The 22,986-nt window shown below is 32.5% G+C and overlaps 2 protein-coding genes across 3 annotated transcripts; one reads left to right on the top strand and one right to left on the bottom strand.

Moving 5' to 3' along the window:
• LOC116337253 (probable cyclin-dependent serine/threonine-protein kinase DDB_G0292550) lies at positions 1–8,605 on the bottom strand. Its single transcript, XM_031761664.1, has 4 exons — positions 8,566–8,605; positions 8,247–8,265; positions 7,904–8,139; positions 1–7,123 (listed from the first exon to the last, which is right to left on the bottom strand). Exons 3-4 carry the CDS (start codon positions 8,060–8,062, stop codon positions 5,795–5,797), a joined length of 1,488 nt encoding a protein of 495 aa, XP_031617524.1. The 5' UTR covers positions 8,063–8,139; positions 8,247–8,265; positions 8,566–8,605; the 3' UTR covers positions 1–5,794.
• An 11,079-nt stretch (positions 8,606–19,684) lies between these two features.
• On the top strand, positions 19,685–22,965 carry LOC116337102 (G-protein coupled receptor Mth2-like). Of its 2 annotated transcripts, none has more exons than XM_031761422.1 (10): positions 19,685–19,757; positions 20,153–20,500; positions 20,564–20,722; positions 20,784–20,949; positions 21,011–21,171; positions 21,236–21,342; positions 21,562–21,734; positions 21,806–21,968; positions 22,032–22,217; positions 22,283–22,965. In XM_031761422.1, exons 2-10 carry the CDS (start codon positions 20,189–20,191, stop codon positions 22,383–22,385), a joined length of 1,530 nt encoding a protein of 509 aa, XP_031617282.1. In that variant the 5' UTR covers positions 19,685–19,757; positions 20,153–20,188; the 3' UTR covers positions 22,386–22,965. The 2 variants fall into 2 exon arrangements, with proteins under 2 accessions (XP_031617282.1, XP_031617281.1); XM_031761421.1 differs by having other exon boundaries at positions 19,692–19,798.
• The last annotated feature ends 21 nt before the right edge of the window (positions 22,966–22,986 follow it).

The following is a 22,986-nucleotide window of genomic DNA, read 5'->3' as shown; positions in this document are numbered from 1 at the left end:
TGAATTTCAAGGCAAATCACTGTAAAAATTAAAATGTTTATTACCGTTTTTGTATTATTTAACCGTTAGTTTATTATTGGTCATGGGGGTTTATCTTATTGCAGTTTGTTCTTGAAGTCATTTTTCTTAAATATCACCACCACATGACCAAGATTAAGGATTTTCTTCTTTACTTTAACAAACAAAAAATTTGACTTTTCAACAAAAAAAATATAGATTAAATCAATAAACGTTAAATTATTCGTAACTGTATGTGTGTGTACTTATATCGATATACGTGTGTGTATGTATGTGAGGATCATTGTCAAAAACATTGATTTATTTGGTAAAGAACATAGAATTTGCCTTCTTTTATTTCTTTGTATCAAATTGTTTTTTTCTTTAATCTAATTCGTTCAGTTTCGTTCTCAACATTTTTTTTCTCATATTAGACAAAAAGTTTGAACAAAAAAATTTGCTGTCTTATTAATACTCAAATAATGAAAATACGATTTCAAACCCTTAAAATCTATTATTATTATCGTTTTTTTTTTTTTAATGTAAAATAGCAGAAATTGGTGTGAGGAATTCAATTCTTACTTCTTCCTTGTTGAGAAAATGAAATGATTTTGTGTATTTATTTTGTAAATGACATAGAATCGGAAAACTGAGAATTTCTTTTTTTCTTCCTGTGAAGAAAATTGTTTGTTTTTTTTTTCATCTACAGAAACGGTGCAACAACAAAAAAGAGGTCACAAATGTGTCACTAATTGAAATGGATCGGTACATGCTATGACACAATATCTAATGCTACCAACTGTCATGCTTTAATTGATGCTAGTTATTTCTGATTTTTGATTTTCGGTTTTTTCTTCTTTGCTTGCTTGTTGCCCAGTGTTTCTTTAAATCACATTGATCTTCATGTTTTCTCTCTACGTAGTTAAGAGTCAAATGATTAAATTTTATAAACCCTAAAAAAATATAATCCAATTTCATTAAGGCTAGTCAAAAGAAAGTGTGTGTTTAAATTGTAGTCGAACAAAAGAGGTACTTGGATCTAAAAACTATTACAATAATCATTCAAATGCAGAACAAATCTATTTCGTATTATTTCATTTCACACTGTCTGTGTTGCGACCAACCCACTTGCACTTTTCTTCGATGGTTTTTCGATTCGAAATTCTTGATTTTTTTTTTTCAAATTTTTGTCGAAGGAGATAATTTCTTGAAGCAACTCAAACACATTGTTTCTTCTTGAATAAATGCAAAATAAAATTTCACAAAATAATTCGTTCAGTGAGCATTCCTGAAATTGCACTCTGTCTTCGTTCTTATAAATAATCTTTTTAAAACAAACAAAATAATTTAATTGGACCACATTTTGAGTGAAACATGTTCAATGCTTATGAATGCCTCGATATAATAAAAAAAGATCATTTTCACATTATTTGGATGAAATATGTGTGTGTGTGGGGTTTCTTTTAGCTTTTGTGATTAGATACGATTTTAGAAGTGTTAGAAACTATTCAAATATTTGGCATTTTCTCATGAATTTTTTTTCCACATTTATCTTAATTCCATTAAATAGAAATAATAAAAAACATTTTACGTACAAAAGCTACTGAGCTTTCACCTTTCTATTGTTTAACAATTTGGCTAGTTAATCTGGATATTTTTTGGAATTAATTTGATTAAAATCCAGCAGTTCGAAATATCTTCATTTTTTAAATACACGATTTATCATTAGATTTTAACTAGTTCAGGTATCAAAACTACTAAAAAATTTGATATCCACATTGGACGTTCCGGTTGTCTCAAATATTTGTGTTTATGCCCTTTGCGATCGAAGTAAGAACATTTTTGGTTTTGGTAAATGAAGACAACTGCCTGTCTGAACAAGTGATGTGTCCAAACTGCGCGCACCAATTTAGAACCTTAAACGAGGTCACAACACCATTTTTGTGATATTTAACATATCAAATGTCATTTTCTATACATCTAACAATGAAAATTTTAGTGATTTTTTTTATTAATAATATTAAAATTATTGTTTGCATTTTTGTAATGAAATGTTTTAATTTAAGCATTTATCTAGAATTAGCTACTTTTTGTTTTCAATTTATATACTATAAGTTTTCACAATACACAAACATTTATTTATTTATTTTTTGTTTGTATGTTTAAAAAAAATGTGTCCTGTGTCCTTCAGTGTTCCATTGAAGGTATATTCGTTTTGCATTTGTTGCACATAAGAACTTTGATTTTATGCTGGCGAGAGATGTATTTTGATTTTGTGGTTCGGTTTTGAATTGTCATTCGACTTTTGGACTTTGACAAATGAGCGTATGAGTCAAGAACAACAAAGTCGGAGTTTTCTTAAGAATCTGAATTAAAATGCGTTTTAAATGTATCACAACAACAAAAGGAGGAACATTTGAGAGGAATTTTCAAAAATGTGAAGACTCATTTCAAAAACTCAATATTTTTTTGTATGCAATTGAAAAGAAATACCTTTTCTACACTGGGTGTGCGGAAAAGGACTGACGACTTTTGAACAGAAGACTTGAAACTGTTTTGAAGAAGGAAATCAAATATTTCCATCTACTTTATGATTAATTTGAAAAAATGAGTTTCTAAAAACTTTAAAAATCACAATTTGGTACGATCATTTCTGACGATTTTTCGAAGAAAATCCATCCAACTTTATTTCAATCGATTGAATCCATTCAATTCTAATAAAATACACAAAATAAGTCGCCTTTAAAGGAAAACTAAATAAACTATTCTGCAAAACGAAATGTTCAATCAACGAACGTGAGACTTAATGAAATGGAAACCTTTTCTTTGATAGCGCTCATTTCGAATTGATTGCCTTCAAATTTGACTGCTGTTTTGACATGTCAATTTTCTAATTAAAAAAATGTGGTTCATTTTCGGAATAGTTTGGTTGTTTTTGGTCGAGTTTAATTTAATTATACATAAATAACATCATTTTTTCATACTTTTTCGTAAAATTCGTAAAAATTCTTGTTTTAAGCATTTACTTTTTTTTAATCGTACACAGCGAATAAACAGATCAATAATAATTTCTAAATTGTTAAGGTCACATTCCCAGTATTTTGGACGAATATTTGGGAGAAAAATTTGTATTTTTTGTTTAAAATTTAAATAGTTGTTTGTATTAGAGCTGCGGAATTGAAACCAATCAGACGGGACAGTCTGGAAAATCTCAAAATTGATTGTTTTATCATCAAAATAAGAGAAACATTTCTCTATTGAAATTGAGCGCATTTTTCATGCCAAAAGATATGTAATTGTGGAATTTGTAATTTTGGATCATTTCCTCATAATTTAATTTGATAAATGTGCTCTTATGGAATATGTGTGTGTGTGATTCGGTGTGTCAGTCCAACCCCTGTCTGATGTAGCATTTTTCTAGGCTGATTTTCTTAAACTAAACGAAATTCTTTTTGTTTTGTTTTTAATGCAAATATAAATAATAATTAAATTTTGGTAATAAAAAAAATTATGATGAAACGATTCGATTTTATATATCCTATCAACACAAAACTAACTGAGTTTTTTTTTAGCTAATTAATGCATGTAATGCTGGCTGTGGCCTCTACGTATGTCGTGCTGTTTTGTGATTTTGTGACAACGCAACACTTGATCAATTTGGTCTTTCTTTAGAAAGAAGATAGCGATTTCGATTCGATGACTATACGAAAATTTGTCATTTTTTCTCACATTTTGGTTTGTATTCATCGTGCAAAACAGTATCTTCCATTTGCTTAAAACAAAAAAAAATTGTATTCTTATCAATCATTTTGCTATTTCATATATAAATTATAAATATTTGTTGCAACATTGTTGCGATTGAGAGTGAGAGAGAATTTACATGTTATTTTGTTTTATTTTTTTGTCCATGCCGCCATCATCAATTAATGTTCATGTTTGTCATTATTTACAACGATATTTTAAAAGTAAGTAACCATGAAAATGTGAAACCATAATTGTCAACTATTAATTGATATTTGTTGAGTGAGTGAGTGTGTATGTATGTGTGCGCGAGGGGGAGGGGGCATGGTGGTTTTTTTTTGTCATTGCTTCTTTTTTTCATTTCATAACGATATTCTCTCTGAGTTTGGTTTCATTCAACACATTGCAAATAATTACTGTTTTAACACTTAATTTTATACATAATATTTTGTTTTGTTTTAAAACTAGACATTATTATTTTCTGCTCACTCTCTTGTTTCCATTTTGTCTCAGTGCATGTGTGTGTGTGTGTTTTATTTGCCACAAAGTGCAGTGAGAGAGTGCAAATAGTGGATTCACATGAGCTCGAGAAATATACAAATATACGAGATACGATTTACAATGATATTCGGGATAGGATCATTATTATCAGGCAAAGATTATGTGTTATATATATACAAATATATTGTTGCATTGTTGGTTCATTTTTTTAAAAAATATATTAAACTTATATAAATACGTTACATTTGAATAATAGAATTTTGTTGTTAAATTGTTGTTTTTTGTAAATATAGCGATTAATCAAAAGTAAATTGGGAGTAAATTGGAGATAATCTTTGTTTTCCATTCTTTTCATTCTTTTTCTCTGCGTTTTTGTTTTTAGATTTAATTTTTTTAGACACTTTTAGATATAAATGTCTTTGTCACGAGGTGTGTATTTCTAGTTTTTTTCTTTCTTTCATGATTTGCATTAAGCTTTAGCTTCTTTTTGGTTGTTCGTTTTTTTTCTTATGCCTTCATTTGCTAATTAATTTTTATGGCTTATTATGTCTTTTACAGCCTCGATACATATTTTTTCTCTTTTTCTGGATGCATTTTCATGACCTTGTACGTGAAAAAAACACATGATATAAAATGAAACATGAAAAATAATAATAATAAATTGAATGAGATGTATACCGCAAACAAAAAGAATTGAAACCGCGGTCACATCTTACATCTACAATACTTTAAAGTTCTCTCCATGAATAAAGATATTAATGTAAAAAAACTAATATAATATATATGCGAGCGCTTTTATGAGCAAAAAAATGCGTTCAATTTCGGTTGATCGACTATAAACGTTTTGAATTGGTGTGCGAATTTTTTTTTTTTGGGGCAACAATAAAATGCGTTAGATCAACTTAAAGTAACGGTGGTGGAGAGAAATGAGCTCTAGCTCTGAGAATATGAGAAAAAAAAAGTGAGTTCGCGCGCGATGCGATATTGCAAATCATTTACAAAAAGAAACAAATCACCGAAATTTTCTCTTTCATAATTTAAATTTCTGTCGCGTGACAACAACCATTATCCAAATTAGTGTTGTTGTTTTTTTCAGAAAAAAAATACGCACATTACAAACAACAAATAGGTTTTCTTTTAAACAAATAAAATTTAAAAATTTCATGAACGAAATAAACTCGATTCACTTTCGCAATATTAAACGGAAAATCAATGAAAATGAACTTCAACAAATGCCTTTGTCTTTTTCCTCTCTCTCTCTCATTCTCTCTCAATTTCTCAATTGGATTTTGAGTACGGCGATGTCAGTGGCGGCGGCAACGGCTGATCCAAATCGTTATATATATCATTTTTTTTGTAAATAGTCTCCGAGTCAATTGGTTATATTGTAGTTTTTCAGATGAGTGGCTGTCATTTTTCCTCTTTTTAATTTTTAACGTTCTTGAGTTCGCTTGGCTTAACTGCTTGTTTTTCATTTTTTTCTTGTGTGTGTTTTAAATTGGGATGTGTGAATGTTTTTGAGGTTTTGTTATGTTTTTTTTTCTTGTTTTCTAATTTAGAAATGTGAGTACGTGGGCATTGGTTTATGACTATTTGCATTAAAGTTAATTCCTGATTTATTAATATTGTTTTGACGGCATGCACCGTAGTTGAACAGTTGTTGTCGATTTTGTTGGATAAAAGTGGCCAACGCTGCGTTATTCAATTGATTTGTGGCGGCTGTATTGGTATTAACGGTGGTGCTATTGTTGCTCAATAACATTGAATTGAATGTTGAATTGTTCATTGTGTTGCCACCAATTTGATTGACCAATGCGTTGAGTGAAATGTTGTTTCCGTAAAATGCGTTGTTTGCATTGCCATTTGTATTGTTGTTGGCATGCTTGTAGCAAGTGTGATTATTGCTGGTTGCGCCGACATTTGCAAATTGATTGCATTGATTGCGATTTTGATATGGAAACGGTGGTACGGATTGGTTGGCGTTGGTGCCAACATTTGGCACAGCATTCTTGAGATGATGCATAAATTGGGCATTTGGATTTTTATTCAAAATCATCGGTGATTGGGCGGCCAATTTTTGAGCGAGTGCATTCAATGTTTGGGTTGGTGAGTCACGGGTCACCATCGATGATACCGTACTTGTTAACAAATCGTTGACAGTGCATACATGATTATTGAAACGTTGTGGCCGCTCAACTTTGGTCGGTACATCAAAATTCAAAACCGGATACTCGAATTTACATTTACAGAAATTACATTTGCTCAATGCATAATTCTCCGGACCTTCGTAGCCCGATGCCAAACGATTGTATTGAGATCGATTATTAATGTACATTTCAATATTTTTTTCGGGCAAATGTGCATATTGAACATTCCATGATTTGTTGGCAACATTTGCACTGAAATCAAGAATATTACGTCCATCGTACATTATTTTGAGATTACTGTAACGTATCTCTTCATTCAAATCGTTTGCGGCAGCAATTGCAGCTGCCATTGCTGCTGCATCCTCATCGTGAACCGATGCAGTTATTTTGGCATCATCGGCTGAGACTAGTTGGTCGATTTGAGCTTCACTGTGTTCATTTTCGTCACATTTTTCCATGCTAATCTCACTTTTAATGTCATTGCTTTGATCATCATCGTCCATTGTCAATGTTGACATTGTTATGGTGGATACGATGCTGATGTTTGACTGTTGCAGCTCATCGGCAATAACCATTTGGACGTCAACAACATTTTGCGGAATTTGTTCGGTCGGCCTTTCATCATCACCATCGCTACCGCCATCGCTCGATTCACTTTCCGTTTGTACTGCTGAACTTGGCTCCGATGATGACATCGTTGGACTGTTACTTGTCGGTAGCTGCTCGCTTACCAATTTCTAGAGGAGAAAAAAAAAACAAAAATCGTAACTCATTCGGGTAATTAAACACGCAAAAAATACATATTTTCAACAATTTTTTTTTTCAATAATTTTGATTGGTAATTTTATTTTTTTATATTTCAATTTTCCCATGATTCAGATAATCTGTACTATCTTTATTCAAAACAAGAGAGAGAGAGCGAGTCAATTTTGAGGTTATAAACGACGTAACATTCACTTCGTAGATTTATTTTTAAACAATTGCTTGACTGATTTCAATGGAAATCAGATTTTTTTTTTTTGCATTTACATGCTTGCATAAGGTTTTATCGGCGGCTTTATCTCAAAACTCGTGTCTGACATTAAATAAACGACATTTTAAAAATTGTTGCTGTTTTTTAGCTACAGGCTGAATACTTTTGAACTCAGAAAATCACCGCATAAATTTTGATTTCGAACAAGAACCATGTCGATTACGAAAATTCAATGAAAATTACATTCTTAATATGCGTCAATTAAAATGAATGTGTTTGTGTTTTTTTTCAGTTCTGTGTAGTGTGAATGTCAATGAACTATTGCTCCGTCCCTTTCGAATAATATGTCTGTTGTGCATTCAATTTATGCATAAATATTTAGTTGGAAAAGTTTTCGAAGAAACGAAAAAAAAAACTGTATGCAAAAAACGAAATAGTAAATTCAATTTAATCGACACAATGAAATGACGACATAAACAAACAAACATTCATTAATAAACTTGCAATTCGGTTGCAATTGTTATAAATCGGTTGAGTAATATACCTTTGCCTCATCGGCGTCCAGCGAACTAACGCCACTGGATTCACTGCCGGGTGATGCAAGAATCTTGAGATTTTCTCGACCCATCAGGATTGGAAATACCACGTCATTGTCGTCGAACAGCTCCGACGGCGTTGTTGACAAAGCAAAGTTTAAATCCATCGTTTCGTTTAATTCCGTCTTCTCTTCGGTTGTCGTTCGTTTGTTCCGTTCGTGAAATGTTTTTCTTTTTTCAACTGCTGTAAATGAAAGGAAAAAACAAACAAAATATATGAATATTTTGATATATAGAATAGTCGCGAACAAGTATAAACAAGTTAAAAAAGTCGTAAAAACAAAGAGTTACCCGACGGTTTCTCTATTATCTATTTCGTGAAAGCAAACCAATGCGAATGAGTTTTTGTAATTCATTTATAATCAAGGCACTCTGAAAACCTAAAGGTGGGCTATTCACAACAAAAGTAGCTGTCATTGTATTTCACCAAAAATTTGGTGTGATTTTGATACGAAAAAATATTGTGAACGCACCACTGAACAATACATATACAAACTAATTTCGAGGTTAAGTTCAATCCGTGGTTCATTCACAATATTTTTTCGTATTAAAATCACACCAAATTTTTGGTGAAATACAATGACAGCTACTTTTGTTGTGAATAGCCCACCTTTAGGTTTTCAGAGCAATGTTTTATCGATGTATATATATATATAAATTATCGCAAATAACTGTTTCTCTTTTACTTTTTAATTAAAACCGAAAATTGCAACACACTGAGGCAATTTGAAATGTTTCGTTCGACAGAAATTCGCTGCTCACTTCACAACGAACGTACATATATCAGCTTGTATGCGATTACGTCAGCATACAAAAATTGTAACATATATAAACAATATAGAATGTTATCTCTATCTTTTTCACTGATTATTTTGTCAGCTGATTGATATACGCTAGGGAGGAGACACCAAAGAATAAATTCCGAATCCAGCTATTCCACTAATCCAAAAACACGATGTGAAATCGAAACTATTTTTCCTATTCGTTTCCGTCAAAAATGCTAATTCTGCTATTCCTCACTATTCCACTAATCCATCAATAAACGTCAAAAGAAATGTTAAATGGATTTGAAGTGAAATAATTTTGGCTATTCCATGCACTGTTTCGCTATTCCACGCGAATCCATTCACAGACGTTGCTATTTCATTGCAATTTCTCGAATCTTTACACTAAAGTCTAATCCTATTCCACGTGTCTGCCCCATAGGAAATACGCGAAATGTTCAATAAATTTCCAGCGAAACGAAGTCGATATAGGGGTGATGAATTTTGATTTGATGTGTGATTTAACATGTCACAAACATCAAATCATCCATGAGAAAATGTTGACAGGTTATTTCTCAGTACAAACAAAAACATCGTTTTTTTATTTATTTCGATAGAAAAACTGTGACACAAAGCACATAAACACCGAAATAGGATTGAGTCAATGTCAATTTTGCATATGTTTTCTCATTGAATTTGTAATGATTTGAGTTGTCGATCGATATACAAAACACAGAACATCTGCAAATTCTGGGCCACCCAAACACTCACACCTCAAACTACATGAAATCGAACTAAGCCAAAATCAATGGCAAGCACACAACTCACCGTATGAACGAACAAAAACTAACTAAAACATTGGAAAAATGATTGGCAGAGGTGAAAACAAATGCGATTGACTGCCGATTGGATCGAACAACAAACTATATGCCACTTACACACAAACACAGAAAAGAATTCCACCGTGAAATGTTGGAAATCAGTGAACATGGCGAAGCAGAAACAAAAAAATATTAAACCAGATTGTTGATGTGTGTGTGGAGCAGAATGAAAAAAAAAATCATAGCAACAACAAACGTTGACCGACTCATTTGCAATTGAATAGCGTGGAATACAGAGAAAATAATAATACAAAAACAATACGTACAAATTTGTTTGCGTTTTTTTTTTTCATTCGTTTGTTTTTCATTTCATCGTGATCGATATATATTCAGTCAAAAGGCAAACATGTGTTGCGGCATTCACATGGAAATTCACTGGGTTTTCATGCCACTTTGAGTCGGATTTTTTTCGATCTTGCCAAACCTTTTTCTTGTGTACTTTGGAGATCTTTTCGTGCGTTAATGCGCGAAACGGAAAATGAAATCACCAACGGAACAGAAGATTCATTTTATTAAGTAGCCAAGCAATTTTCGCAAATGCACTTTAAAACAAATCGATGTGTGTTATTATGTAAGCAGAGTGAGGACGTATTTTTTGAAACCGAAAACTAAATAAACAAATGAAAAGGAAGGCGAACAAATAAACGCATCGCTGCCATGCACACACACACATACACACACAATCAATAATAATGTAAAAGTATATTTTTCGTATCGAGTGATGATAATGCGCGCAGGCAACCAAAACCAAAAAAAATGTACACATTGCCGAAGGGAAGAAATGTTGTTAAAACCAACCAAACAACCAATCGGTTTGTGTGTGCTGTTTATATGAGCCCGTTGTTGACATTGTATTGTTCACTTATGTGCGCACTATTGTGTACGCAGTTGACACTGCTGCATGAATTTCATTTCAACAGTAATTCTGCTTCGTCGATTTTTTTCTCTCGTTTCTCTTTTTTTTCGTCGTTTTCTCTGTTTTTAAATATAACAACAACGTGCAGCATGTCAATTTCCCGATGTCAGTTGTTATGTCAAGGTCAGTTCGATGCAATACATGTATGTATTTTTAATTAAGTTGCAAGCGCGAATATAATAATCTGTCGATGTTATGATGATATCACGATATACATATTTTGAATTGACGGGCTCTCTCTTTCCCTGTCACTCTCTATCTCTAGCTCCGATTCTCGCTCTCACTCACAAAGCACAATCTCTTCGTCGAGCAATATGACCTTCTTGATTGTATATATGTGTAATATAAAAGGTCGTCATTTAGAATGGAAAATATACTGTCTGTGTTCTTAATCGAAATATGTTGTGTACTTTGACATTGATGAAATATAATAATCCAATGAGATTTGCTCAAAATCCTCGCTGATTCATTTCGTTACGCTTGAATTAACTTAAATGAACATTTGTCAGAATCGACTTTTTTGCGATGCGTGATTTGAAAAAAACAACCAAATTTCTTTGAAGTCGCAACACAATTTCGGATGTGGTGCTCATTTGGGTCAACATTTGCCGAATCGTTGTTGTTTGGCAAATCAAAAGAAATTAATCATGAGGAAACGAGTCTATGATGTTTACGAGAGAAATTTCACATCTAAAACTCAAAAAGTTTGAAAAAATCAATTCAAAACGAACTGTCATATGGGATGTATTTAATTTGGTTTGGATCTAGTCTCTTCCATCATCAAAATTATTCAAGTCAATGAATATCTGAAAAATGTCGCACACATTACCATCGCTACATAATTTTCAGTGCACAATTACAAAGTCATTTGAGCAGTGAAATCTGGGCTCCTAGTTAATACATTGTCGATGAGCCACAATATATTGGCCCGAAAAAAAAACTTTATTTCACAATTTAATGGAAAGAAAACGGAAAATTTACTGCATTAGAATTAGTATAGCGATACAGTATGAAGTCACTTCGTTGAAGTGGGGAGACTAGATAGAAATAAACAACAGCTGGGTGTTTCAAATCAAAACAATGTGATCCAAACGGCACATGACCGTTAAAAAATGCTCATTGGTTCATGTAACCGTTTCTGTGTGTTTACCCAAAATTAGATCATAACCGAGACGATCTAAATAAGTCATTGTTTTGCGTCGTTAAAATGTTTAAATATTGCTGGTTTTTGCAACGAATTGGGTTCGGTCGGCTTGTTTTGTCTCTTACAATTTACCATGCACAATTCCGAGAGCAAATTAATTAGAATAGCACATACACAAGCAAGATCATCAAATGATTGTTACTGTTCTTGTGACCATCGCAAAAACAAAAATTGGACATGTAGTGCTAGTTTCATTTTGATTTCGAGAGCCGCTAAATTTTCTCTAGGGGGTAGACACCAATTCAAAATGAAAAATCTATGTTAAAATACTCAATTGTATTGATTAAGTATTGAGTAATTTCATTGATTCCAACGATTCCATTAGAATTATAATAAAAAACACAAAACTCACAAATCCGAAGAATCCGAAGGATCCGAAGAATCTCATGAATCATAGGGACAGTTGACAAAGTCACTTTGTCAATAATATAAAATGTGTTGACTGTTGAGTTAAATTTTATTCCATTGTTAAAAGTCGGTAAAAATGAAATCATTGCATAAACAAAAATAATTGAATTTTATTTCAATTTTTATTTGCTAGCATATTTATTTTCTATAAAATCAACATACGTTTGTACGTCAAACGAAAAAACACAAAAATGTGAATATTTAATGAATCTGTGGATCTTTACGAATCTGTGAATCTGTGCGAATCATTGGAACTATAGCAATTTAAATCAAAAATTGAATCGAATGTGAATCTTTGTAAAATTTTGTAATCATACTAATCGTACAAATCCGACACAAAAGGTGAATGGATTCGCGGGTGTCTCCCCCCTAGAATTTTCTTTGTTTGTGTGTTCCGTTCAATTCCATAGAAGCGACGCACAAAACTGCCACGAAAAAAGAAGAAAATGAACGGAAAAAATGTGAATTCGAGTATAGAGATATCACGGTAAGGTTTATTATGAAATTGCGGTTCGCTTGAAAATATATATATCGAAAATGTATGGCTTAAAATAGAAACGACGACTTTCTGCTGCATTTGTATTTGGAGTCGTTGTGCGTCTAAGTATGCGTACGTGCGTTTGTTGATATTATTATTATTATTTGTGAATGTTGTTGTTCTGTGTTGTTGTATATAGTACGCAAAAGCATTTCAGCTGTTTTTGGCGTTTTATTTTTCGTTTCGATTTGTCTTCAATTTATATGGTGCTTTTTTGTGTCTTTATTATTTCATGACGTTCATTTTGGAAAACGAGTTCGTTTAATAAAACTTCCATGGATTGGGGCTGTAGTCAAACAATACCTTATCGAATTAAATGTAAACGTTGAATTGGAACGCTCAGAATCTTAAAAAAAAACACTGTTTGCTTTCTTTGTGGCCCCAAATAAAATCACTGACGTATTTTGTATGTTGGTTATTTAATAATAAATCAAACAAAATAACCAAATTTCGATATAGCGTATGGAAAACGACTAAATAAACAACTTGTTATTCGTGTCAATGAATTTTCTGTTTTTATTCTTTCGGATTGCGAGATACTTTCTGAACGAATTCAAATAAAAGATTAAGCGCGATATCAATTACATGAAAGAGAGAATGAGAGGGAGAAAAAGTCAAAGAGAGAGAGAGTAGGTGACTGAGCGAAAATGAGAATGAAAGGAGCTAGAGAGATTCGACATTATTCATGAAGGGAATGATAGAATAATGCGAGCGAATACGAAATCACTGAATAAAAAAAATGACACATTCTCTCTGTTCCGAGGAATCTATGGAAGAATGTTTGGATCCAATGAAAATGAAAAAATAAACAACCGAACGAAAACGAGAAAAAAGGTGATATGTATATTTTTATCGACCGAACAGCAACTGTGTATATGTGTATTTTTTGACATTGGCACACTGTGATCTACGGTGGAAATGCGGACGATTTCGCAAACGTATATGAATATATATATAAAAAAACATACAGACGACACAACTTGAGATCATCACCGTTGGTACAGTCAACAAAACTCTCTGATTCTCACGAAGTGCTGCCGAGAGCAGCATTTTGGGAATCAAATTAATAAATCGCGATCGCGATTTGGATCGAATTTTCGACAATTGTCAATGGGAAACTTTCTGCTTCGATGCAACTCTATTGAGCAAAACAAATCTTTTGAAAGAAAAAAAATTGAACTTTTGGAAAAAATGATTTAAAGAGCGAATAAAAAACAACGTGAATAAATAAATTCGACACACACGATGACTTCGGCATGTTTTGCTCTGGTTTCTTGAATAAATGCCTCGAAAACTAACAAGTTGCTTTATGATTTCATCACAAGCAGTTTTTTTTCTTCGCTGTTCGTTCGATCTTTTCAATCGGAATGCCGTAATTTTTGTATCAAAAATATGTAGTACAAGACGCACGACGCACGGCTCGCATTCGATAGACAGATGTATGTAATTAAAATGGATTCGAGAAGTACACAATGTGCGTGTACGTACGTGTGTTACACATGAAGCTTTGCTGACGCTGTGTTTTGTACGACGGTGACAATGGGATGTCAGAGAAAATAATAGGGAGTTGCATATGGTCGGTTTGAAAAGAGCCACTATTTTAGCACTTTGACCACACATCTGCCCATAGTCATTTATTGCTACCAATTCGGATCGATTTTCGAACCGTTTGAGTTGCAAAATTTACCGAACACATATGCACATTCCGATGCACAGAGAGCGAAAACATTTGCTCATCAATTTATTTTTCGCTACCTATTTGTCAATTGCTCTACAAATCGAACTAAGTGCGGCACAAATGTCTACGGTGAAACGATGACGAAAACAAAATCTACAAGAAATGACATGGTGTGCTTTTTTTTGTTGTGTGTGGAACGCACGTAATTAGTTCAACATTGCACGTAAAGCAGAGTGACAGAGATGGGTAGCTCGGTCGTTTTTGTTCGGTTCAAATGTGAGAGCATTTGCATTTAACCGAAACAAAATGCGGTGTGAAGGAAGGCTTCGAATGTCCGAAACAATGAACACACCGAAAAATTGTACGAACAGCAGCGATAATAAGGAAAGTGTAGACCAAAAATAACAACAACTATGTCGATATGGAACCATATCAATTCTCTCTAAATTTAGACATAGATATTTTTGGTGTGTCACACAAAAATGGCAGACCACAGAAATAAAGTTGGCTGACTATTTATTCCTTATTTTAACTGTTCGGTGTTGAGGAAAATGAGCAAGTAAACAACGACGAATTGTAAAACAAAATATACAAAAACATTGAAAAAAAAGTACCAAGCTGAATGAACATACAACAAAAGCAAAAAATAACGAACAAAAATATTGAACGCCATTATTTTCGATAGGTCGTACTGACATTCACACGCAAACATTCTCGCATACAACACAAATACATATACGAAACGTACACTCACTCACTCTCTTACAGAAAATTTCGGAATTGGCAACCTTTTTCGGGTTTTTTCTATGCTTCTTTGTGGCGTGTGCACCGTTTTTTTCCATTCCTTTACACTTTTCTCTTTACCTCTTCTTCTTCTTCTTCTTCTTCTCTTTTCTCTCTTTTCCTACCCCAAAACAATTGCGAACACATTTTCTCGCAAAAAAAATATCTTTCAAATAGACATTTTATTTTCATAATATGCGTTAATCATTTTTTTCACACGGCGCGCTCACTTTTTATTTTTTTGTGTATTTCGTGTAAAAACTCATTTGAACGAATGAAAAACTAACAACAATAATCAAAACTGTAACTGTTGAAATTAAATAGTTAAATCGATTCGAAATAGAAGCGAAGCTATAGTCGATATCGAAATACATCATAACAGTAATAATAACAATAACTACACAAACAGGCGGCCGATGTACGGAGAAGAGGTAGCAGTGGAAGACGAACGAACGAAAAAAAAACCGAGAGTATCGGAGCAACAGTTTGTATGCGAAACGAAAGAAGCAAATATAGAAGGCAAAATACAATGGTAAAATTTGGCCATTTGTGTGTATGCGTGCGAATATGTGCACACAAAAACGAAGTGTTAAGACACAAAAGCGAGAAGCTTGAGCCGAGACTTGTCGATGCGTTGCACATTGAAAGACAAACGCATACACGACGAAAAAATAAAGTGAACGATATCATTGGGATGCATCTCATCTTTTTAACATAAAATCATCGTTTCGTATCGAAAATCTTTTATGAAAAGAGAATTCGTTTCAATTTCAGTTCGATTAGGAGACATCTCTCGCAAAGAGACACCGAGACAAAGGAAAAAAAGTACGGTAACGGTATCTCTCAAGTCAAGATTAGAAATGTACAATTTCATGAAACCGACAAATGAACGAGGAAAAAAACCACGACGAACAAACCAGCGAGAAAAGAAGAAAAAAAAATAACCGCAACCGTTGATATGCGAATCAAGTGAATTTATTTTATGGTATTTAAGCCAACGGAGAATTAGATACCGATATGATGATGATAATAATAATAAAAATGGAAACAAGCATGCATTCAATTAAATTTCCATACGTACCTTTCGATAGCTCAGCGTTAATCGTCGGTGTTTGTGTGTGTGTTTGGTATATGTTTGTATGTGGCAAAACTCGAAAATCAGCAATCAGTTTCTTTCCAAAATGAAATGGTTACCGATGAACAAGAAGATGTGTGTGTGTGTGTGTGTGTGTGTGTTTGTGTGTGTTTGTTTCAGCCGCTTGAATGTATACACACCGTTCTCTCTGTGTTGATGTGTTGGTGCTTTGGGCTCACACTCGTTGCTCTCTGTATGTGTGCAGTTCAGGAAAAAAAATTTTTTATTGCTTTATCGTCGACTTGTTCCGAAAATTGAATAAAAATCGAACAAATTCGCACATACACACTTCAAAATACTGGATTCAATGATAACAAATGTATCGGTCTGATGCCTTGAAAATGAGAAAAGAAAATAAAGACAAAAAATTACATACGTTAAAATGAGGCGCTTTGACAAAAAAAAAATAAATTGCGATCTATATAAGACAACTGTTGTTTTCTATTGCTATTTCGTTTTTTTATTTCACCTTACACTTACATATGCTATTTAGCTGTCGATTCTCGATGCGAAAATTCAAATGGTTATTCACTTCGTTCCGTAATGCCAAAAAAAAAATGTTCGTGAAACAAAATTTATTCAGCTTTCTCTCTGCCCAAACTCTCTTTTTTTTTGATAAAATGCACTAGATTTTATTTTTCTACTTTTGATGTTGTGGTTTTAATTTAATTCCGTACTATTTTCTACTCATTTATCACAGTTAGTTTACGTTTAAATTTTTTATTTGCATTTATTTAAAAGAAGAAAAAATAATAATTAAAGAACAGAGAGATTTTTCGTGAATTGGTTGCCATTTGAAACAAAAATGTGACACAAACGTTGCTATCTCTCATTTACAGTTAAAGTGCAAAAACGCGCGACTCACTTCTACTCGTCTTTTTTTTTCTCTATTCTCTTCGTCGTTCGTTTCAGGAAGTTTCACGATATATATTTTTTTCTAGCAAATCAACAAAAATAAAAGCAATTCTTTTTGGTTCGATTACTTTTTCTTCCGTTTTGTTTTTTTTTTCTTAATTATGTGTACACACAAAATTAAACACAATTATTTTTTCTCTCGTCCGACTCGTTTTCTTTTTGAATGTGCGATTCTCTTATTCGTACACCGAATAATATTTTTCTGACTATTCTATGCCACCATTTCAAACATACTGCCTGTGCTTGCTGTTTGATTATCGCAAAATACACTTTTGTACGATTTGTTATGAGTATTTGCCGTTGTGTGATAAATATGGCGCCACTTGCATTCATTATCAATGTGATTGAATGTATTGTTTGCGCCATCTTTTGAGAATGATTTTATTTCAAATACAAATCTCAGTTTAAATGAAAAGCAGATCTATTATTAAAACAAAAAATGATCAATAAATAATATTTTCAGAAAGCAAAAAAAAAAATCAACAAAAAAATGTTTTGAATGTTAAACCAAATATTTATATGAGGTTTTTGTCATCAAACGTTTGAATATGTCAACTGAGGTAGTTCTCAGAGGAGTCATTAGTGTGTTATTGGCATTCGATTCGACTACAGACACACGTGACTTGAGCATCATTCGAATGAATATGCTAGTGTGCGTGCTTTTGTTTCGAATCATTAGTTCGCGCCAACTTCGCCATCGAAAAATTTAAACAAGAACAAGAGAAAGATGAAGCCATATTGATTTTTATTTAACTTATTATTTCAATCTCAAGAAAACTGAAAAAAATAAATTCAGCAAAACTGCAGTTAAATGACGATTCATTATGGTCTGTCTTTATGGAAAAAATTAGTTCAGTCGTCGAAGTAATTGAATATTAAAACATTGAGAATTTCGCTTGATTACTTTTTGTTTATTTGAGTCGATTTGAATTGAAATTTTTCGATGAAAATGATGAAATATATTCTTAATTACAATAAAATTCGAGCAAAGAGCTATGTCAACAGCAGATAATATATTGAACTAACTGGTCAGTTGAGCTGACAGTACGTTAGCCAGCTAAATGGACTCAAACAATAGAAGTTATTGTTATAATGAACAATCACTTCTATTAAAAAAAGAAAAGTGATTCATCATTAAAACAATAACGTCTATTGTTTTAGCCCATTTAGCTGGCTAACGTACTGTCAGCTCAACTGACCAGTTAATTCAATATATTGCCTGGTCAACAGTGGTGACTATTAAATTATCATAACTTCACGACTTTTCAACGAGTATTCTCTTTAATGGCGAATTCTTTATTATTATTTTATTCAATTGTTGTAATGGCGTTTTTAAAGCAAATAAATAAGTTTTTATACTTAAAAAACATTGAAAGAAGTAACGAATTTGGGAAATCATTAAGATTTATAAAAAATATAAATTACTCTGTGCAGTTCTGTACAGCTTTAAAAAAAAATTTATGTTTTTAATTTTTTTACTCTTCTGTTTACGAATCTACTGAAGCGCACCCTCATAACATTAAAGTAAATTAATCTGTCCCAAAGTGTTATGTTTCTATTTGTATTGGACGTCTAATAAATTGCGTAATTGAAAGTGAGGCTATGTTGCACACTTTTTGATTTAGTTATTTTCGAATATTTTGAATTCCAATCACACAAAAATGAAAATGAAATTAATGTTCACTTAAATTAACATTTAAAAATATATTTACATTTATTTTGTAAATATTTTCTGGTGTTTTTTTAGCTTTTTTTAGCAATCAACTTGTATCATTGTGACAAAAAAGTGAGGTTATGTTAACCATTTTATTTTTCTAATTTAATATTTTTCAATATTGAGCGATTTTGAGAAAAGTAAATCTCACAAAATTACAAAGAAAAATAATTTCCATTAAAAAACGATTTAAAATTTATTTATTGTTCCTTTTTTAAATTATTTTTCTGTACTTTTTAGACTTTTTAAATGGATTTTTGTTATTGTGAATATGCGAGCACCATCTGTTAGATGCAATACAAAATATTTGGGACAGATTAGTTAGATTTAATGCAATCAGGGAGAGCGTCAGTGTTTTCGGTCACAGATAGACCACGGCTATGTTTAAAACGTATTCACGTGGTCACTTAACTCAAATACCATTATGCACGCGAATACATACGTGATAACATAGGGGACTGTCCAAACAAATTTAATATAAAATAGCAAACATTATCAAATACCATCCAGTCTAAAGACAAACATACACTGAATGTCCACATTGGAAGTCAGTTAATATTCAATGTGTGGTACCATAGGTGCCACACCAACTAATGCACAGTGGTTGGTTGAAAAAAGTAACGCTACAAGCATATAGCGTTTCTAGATATTGTTATAAATATAAAATACTTTTGACTGTAGATTACCCCTGGCACTGAAACTGGGTGCACTTTACAGTGTAGTGTGTGTTTCAGATAGCTTTTATACTCTTCATATATACAAGGATATATTTGTTATTCGTTCAGTAAGACGCGGTATTCGAACCAATTCATATAAGAAAGAGCGCAACAGTGCTGTGATCATACATAAGAAACGTGTAAAAAGCTGTACGCTTTGATTTAATTTATCACGAAGGAACATTACTAACGTAATTATTTCTATATTAACTTGAAATAAGACATATTATTAGACGTTTCTCGTGAGTCATAAAGTCGTGTTTTCAACAAAACTCTTGTGATTTTTGCATTGTTTCAAATGCATTTTTGCATCATAATAAAATGTCTCATAAACTTCAAGTTTAAATAACTAGCGTTGTATCATTATGATTTTTGTAATTTTTTAAGTTAAAATTATTATTTTAAATGTCAACTTTGTGTTTTGAACAATCCTCCTTTACTTTACCTTAGAGTCTCTAACATAGAAAAGCATTTCGAATTTTGAACAGGTAAATGAATATAATTATTTTACCCGGTTTTTTTACAAAATCTTTTATTTAATTTAGATTTTCAATAAGATATAAGTCCAGTTCAGTTGCTGTATGATGGATATATGGCTATTTATATCAACTCTACTGGCCTTAAGTATCCATATTAAAGCAGTTGAAGTTCTACCATGTCATTTTTTTGATTCAAAAAATATCAGTGATGGTCTTCAACAATCAGACGGAAGTATATTATTTGAAGGCATTGTCTATCCCAAAAATCAATATGCAACTGTTGATTATGTGTTGGAGAGAACGAACAACATCACAGCAGACTCGCATATTCGGGGCTGCACTTGTAACATCAAACCATGTCTTCGGCTCTGTTGTCCATTGCGCACATATCAAACCAGAGAAAATGGAACCATCGTACGTCTCATTAAAATTCTTTCAATTTTCAATTCAAATTCAAAACATTGTTGCATTTTTTAGGTTTGTAGTGAGCGTGATGGTGCTCAGAATTTTGAAGCTGAAGTTCTGTACGAAAATAGCAACGAAACAAAACTTCTGACTTTGGATCATCATTTTGCATACGTTGAAGGTCGTACGTGCAAATCAATGTACCTCGAAACTGAATACCAAATAACGCATGTAAGAAATTGATCCGAATTAACGTGAAGATTGCAGATGCTCATATCAGTTCTTATTTCAGAAAGGTCAAATTCAACTCGATGAAAATATTTTATTAACACATCATGAGTACTGCTTGCACAGCAAACTGGACAACGAAACCAACGAGGTAGATTTGGCTGTGCTGGTGTGTGCAGATCAATTCCAATTTAGCGAACATGAACCTCGCTACATAATTTTAGCTTATTGTACGTATTTCATGAGTTGTGAACTTTGTTTTTTTTTTTGAGTAAATAATTTTTGTTTTAGGTATGCTAATATCGGTGATGTTCTTATGCGTAACACTTTTCGTCTACGTTGTTGTGCCAAAATTGCAAAATCTGCAAGGCAAATGCTTGATTTGTTACTTAGTTTCACTGGCAGTTAGCTACCTATTAATGGCGTTCATTCATCTTAATGGGCACAATTATGTTCGTGTTTGAGATTCGGTTTTATTGAGATCACATGAAATCAATAATTATAATCTATTCATAGGTTCTACCATATATCTGTTATCCCACCGGATTTATCATGCTCTTCTCCTTTCTGGCGGCCTTCTTTTGGTTGAATGTCATGAATTTCGACTTATGGTTGCATTTTCGGTAAGAATTTCATTTCATTATTTAATGGCAATTCCGATCTATAATAATTTAATAACAATCAGATAGCATTAAGAAAATACGTTGTGTTTCGGTAAAGGTTAAAAAAACATCTGAAACTCTTATTTTATAAATTATTTTTATTAGCACGCAAGAACGTGCGTCATTATGAAAATAGGAATAATTCAAATGTGTTTTGATATTGTTTCTGAATCTCCATAGATCCAAAAGCAAATTCAAACAACTTGCGGAACGGAAACAATTCAACTTATATTCGACTTATGGATTTGGAATTCCCGTCATTTTTACGGCGTTGGTTTTTATTCTTGATAATTTCGTTACACTACCATATAATTTGCGACCTGGCATCGGAGACAGCAGTTGCTTTTTGACCAGTAAGTGACGAAGAGATTATTCAGTTGGCTTTTGTTTCAAACAAATAATAATCCATTCAATACAATTTCAGATATGTTTTTGTATTTTTATCTTCCAATCGGTTTCATATTCATGATCAATATTGGATTTTTTGTCATGATTGCATTACAAATTCGACACTTACAAAACGATTTGAATGGCGGCGATAAGAGCACTCCAAAATGCCGACAAACTTTACAAAGTAAAAGAGAAAAGTAAGTGAATAACAAAATAAAATTCTTTTTATTTAATTGAATGAATGATAATGGATATTTTAGATATATATTATTCCTCCGATTGTTTTTCGTAATGGGAGTGGTTTGGAGCATGGAAGTCGTCTCCTATCTAATTGATCCGAAAAGTGAATTTTTCATGCTAACCGACATATGTAATACGCTACAAGGATTGTTTATTTTTATATTGTTTGTGGTGAATCGTCGTGTATTTGGCTTACTTAAAGAAAGGTACGTGCGCATCAGTGGAAATTACAAATCGACTTCAACTCAAATAGTGTTTTTGTGTTTTATAGATGGCGAAATTTCCGTGGTCAAACAAATTCAATTCGCGAAAATGATTTATCGAGGAGTGCAACTTATGTCCCATTGAGTAAAATCACTTCAACAAAACTATAATTAGAAAAAAGTTCAAAACATTCAATTAAATTGATAAGAAGCGAAGGTTGGAAGGAATGAAAAAAATATATGTGCCATTTCGAGAGAGAGTCTGAGTTGGACAGTAACTTCGTGTAATAAGTTAGAGAGGTCGCAACGGGATGGAAAAATCGAATGGAAAAGGATGGAAATTTCGGGTCTAAGTTCCCCGTATTTTTTTTAAGAAGATTCAACTGATACAAAAAGTAAAAAAAAAATGGTTCTAACATTATTTTTTTCTGTTTTTCGCGAGATTTTCTAAATAATTTCCAAAAAACACTCGATTTCTGGCGCCCATGATATCAAACGTCCGAAATATCCAAACACCCGAAGGACTCAGACCGAATCCCACCCGACCCGAACTTCGTCGGTTCGTGATCGGGCGGTCGTCGGTCGGAGGCTCGAATCGGGGACCCGTTGCGACTTCTGATAACTACACAACGGCTAAAGTACTTATTTTAAGTTTATTTTTATCAATTTAAACGCTTGAGAAATGCAGAGAAATCATAAAGTGGATCTTAATTTTATATTTAGTGCAAAAGTTAGAAAAAAACACAATTGAAGTAGACAGATTATAAATAAA

Source organism: Contarinia nasturtii, unplaced genomic scaffold (assembly GCF_009176525.2).
Source record: "Contarinia nasturtii isolate CC-2019 unplaced genomic scaffold, AAFC_CNas_1.1 Cnas_scaffold_220, whole genome shotgun sequence".
Taxonomy (NCBI): domain Eukaryota; kingdom Metazoa; phylum Arthropoda; class Insecta; order Diptera; family Cecidomyiidae; genus Contarinia; species Contarinia nasturtii.
This window is presented reverse-complemented; position numbering and strand designations above follow the sequence as displayed.

Excerpts from the sequence above, each read along its gene's own strand:
- LOC116337253 (XM_031761664.1), bottom strand. The coding sequence starts at position 8,062 with ATGGATTTAAACTTTGCTTTGTCAACAACGCCGTCGGAGCTGTTCGAC. Across the intron at positions 7,124-7,903 it reads TGGACGCCGATGAGGCAAAG|AAATTGGTAAGCGAGCAGCT; the intron begins GTATATTACTCA and ends TTTCTCCTCTAG.
- LOC116337102 (XM_031761422.1), top strand. The coding sequence starts at position 20,189 with ATGATGGATATATGGCTATTTATATCAACTCTACTGGCCTTAAGTATC. Across the intron at positions 20,950-21,010 it reads CTACATAATTTTAGCTTATT|GTATGCTAATATCGGTGATG; the intron begins GTACGTATTTCA and ends TTTTTGTTTTAG. Across the intron at positions 21,969-22,031 it reads TTACAAAGTAAAAGAGAAAA|ATATATATTATTCCTCCGAT; the intron begins GTAAGTGAATAA and ends TGGATATTTTAG.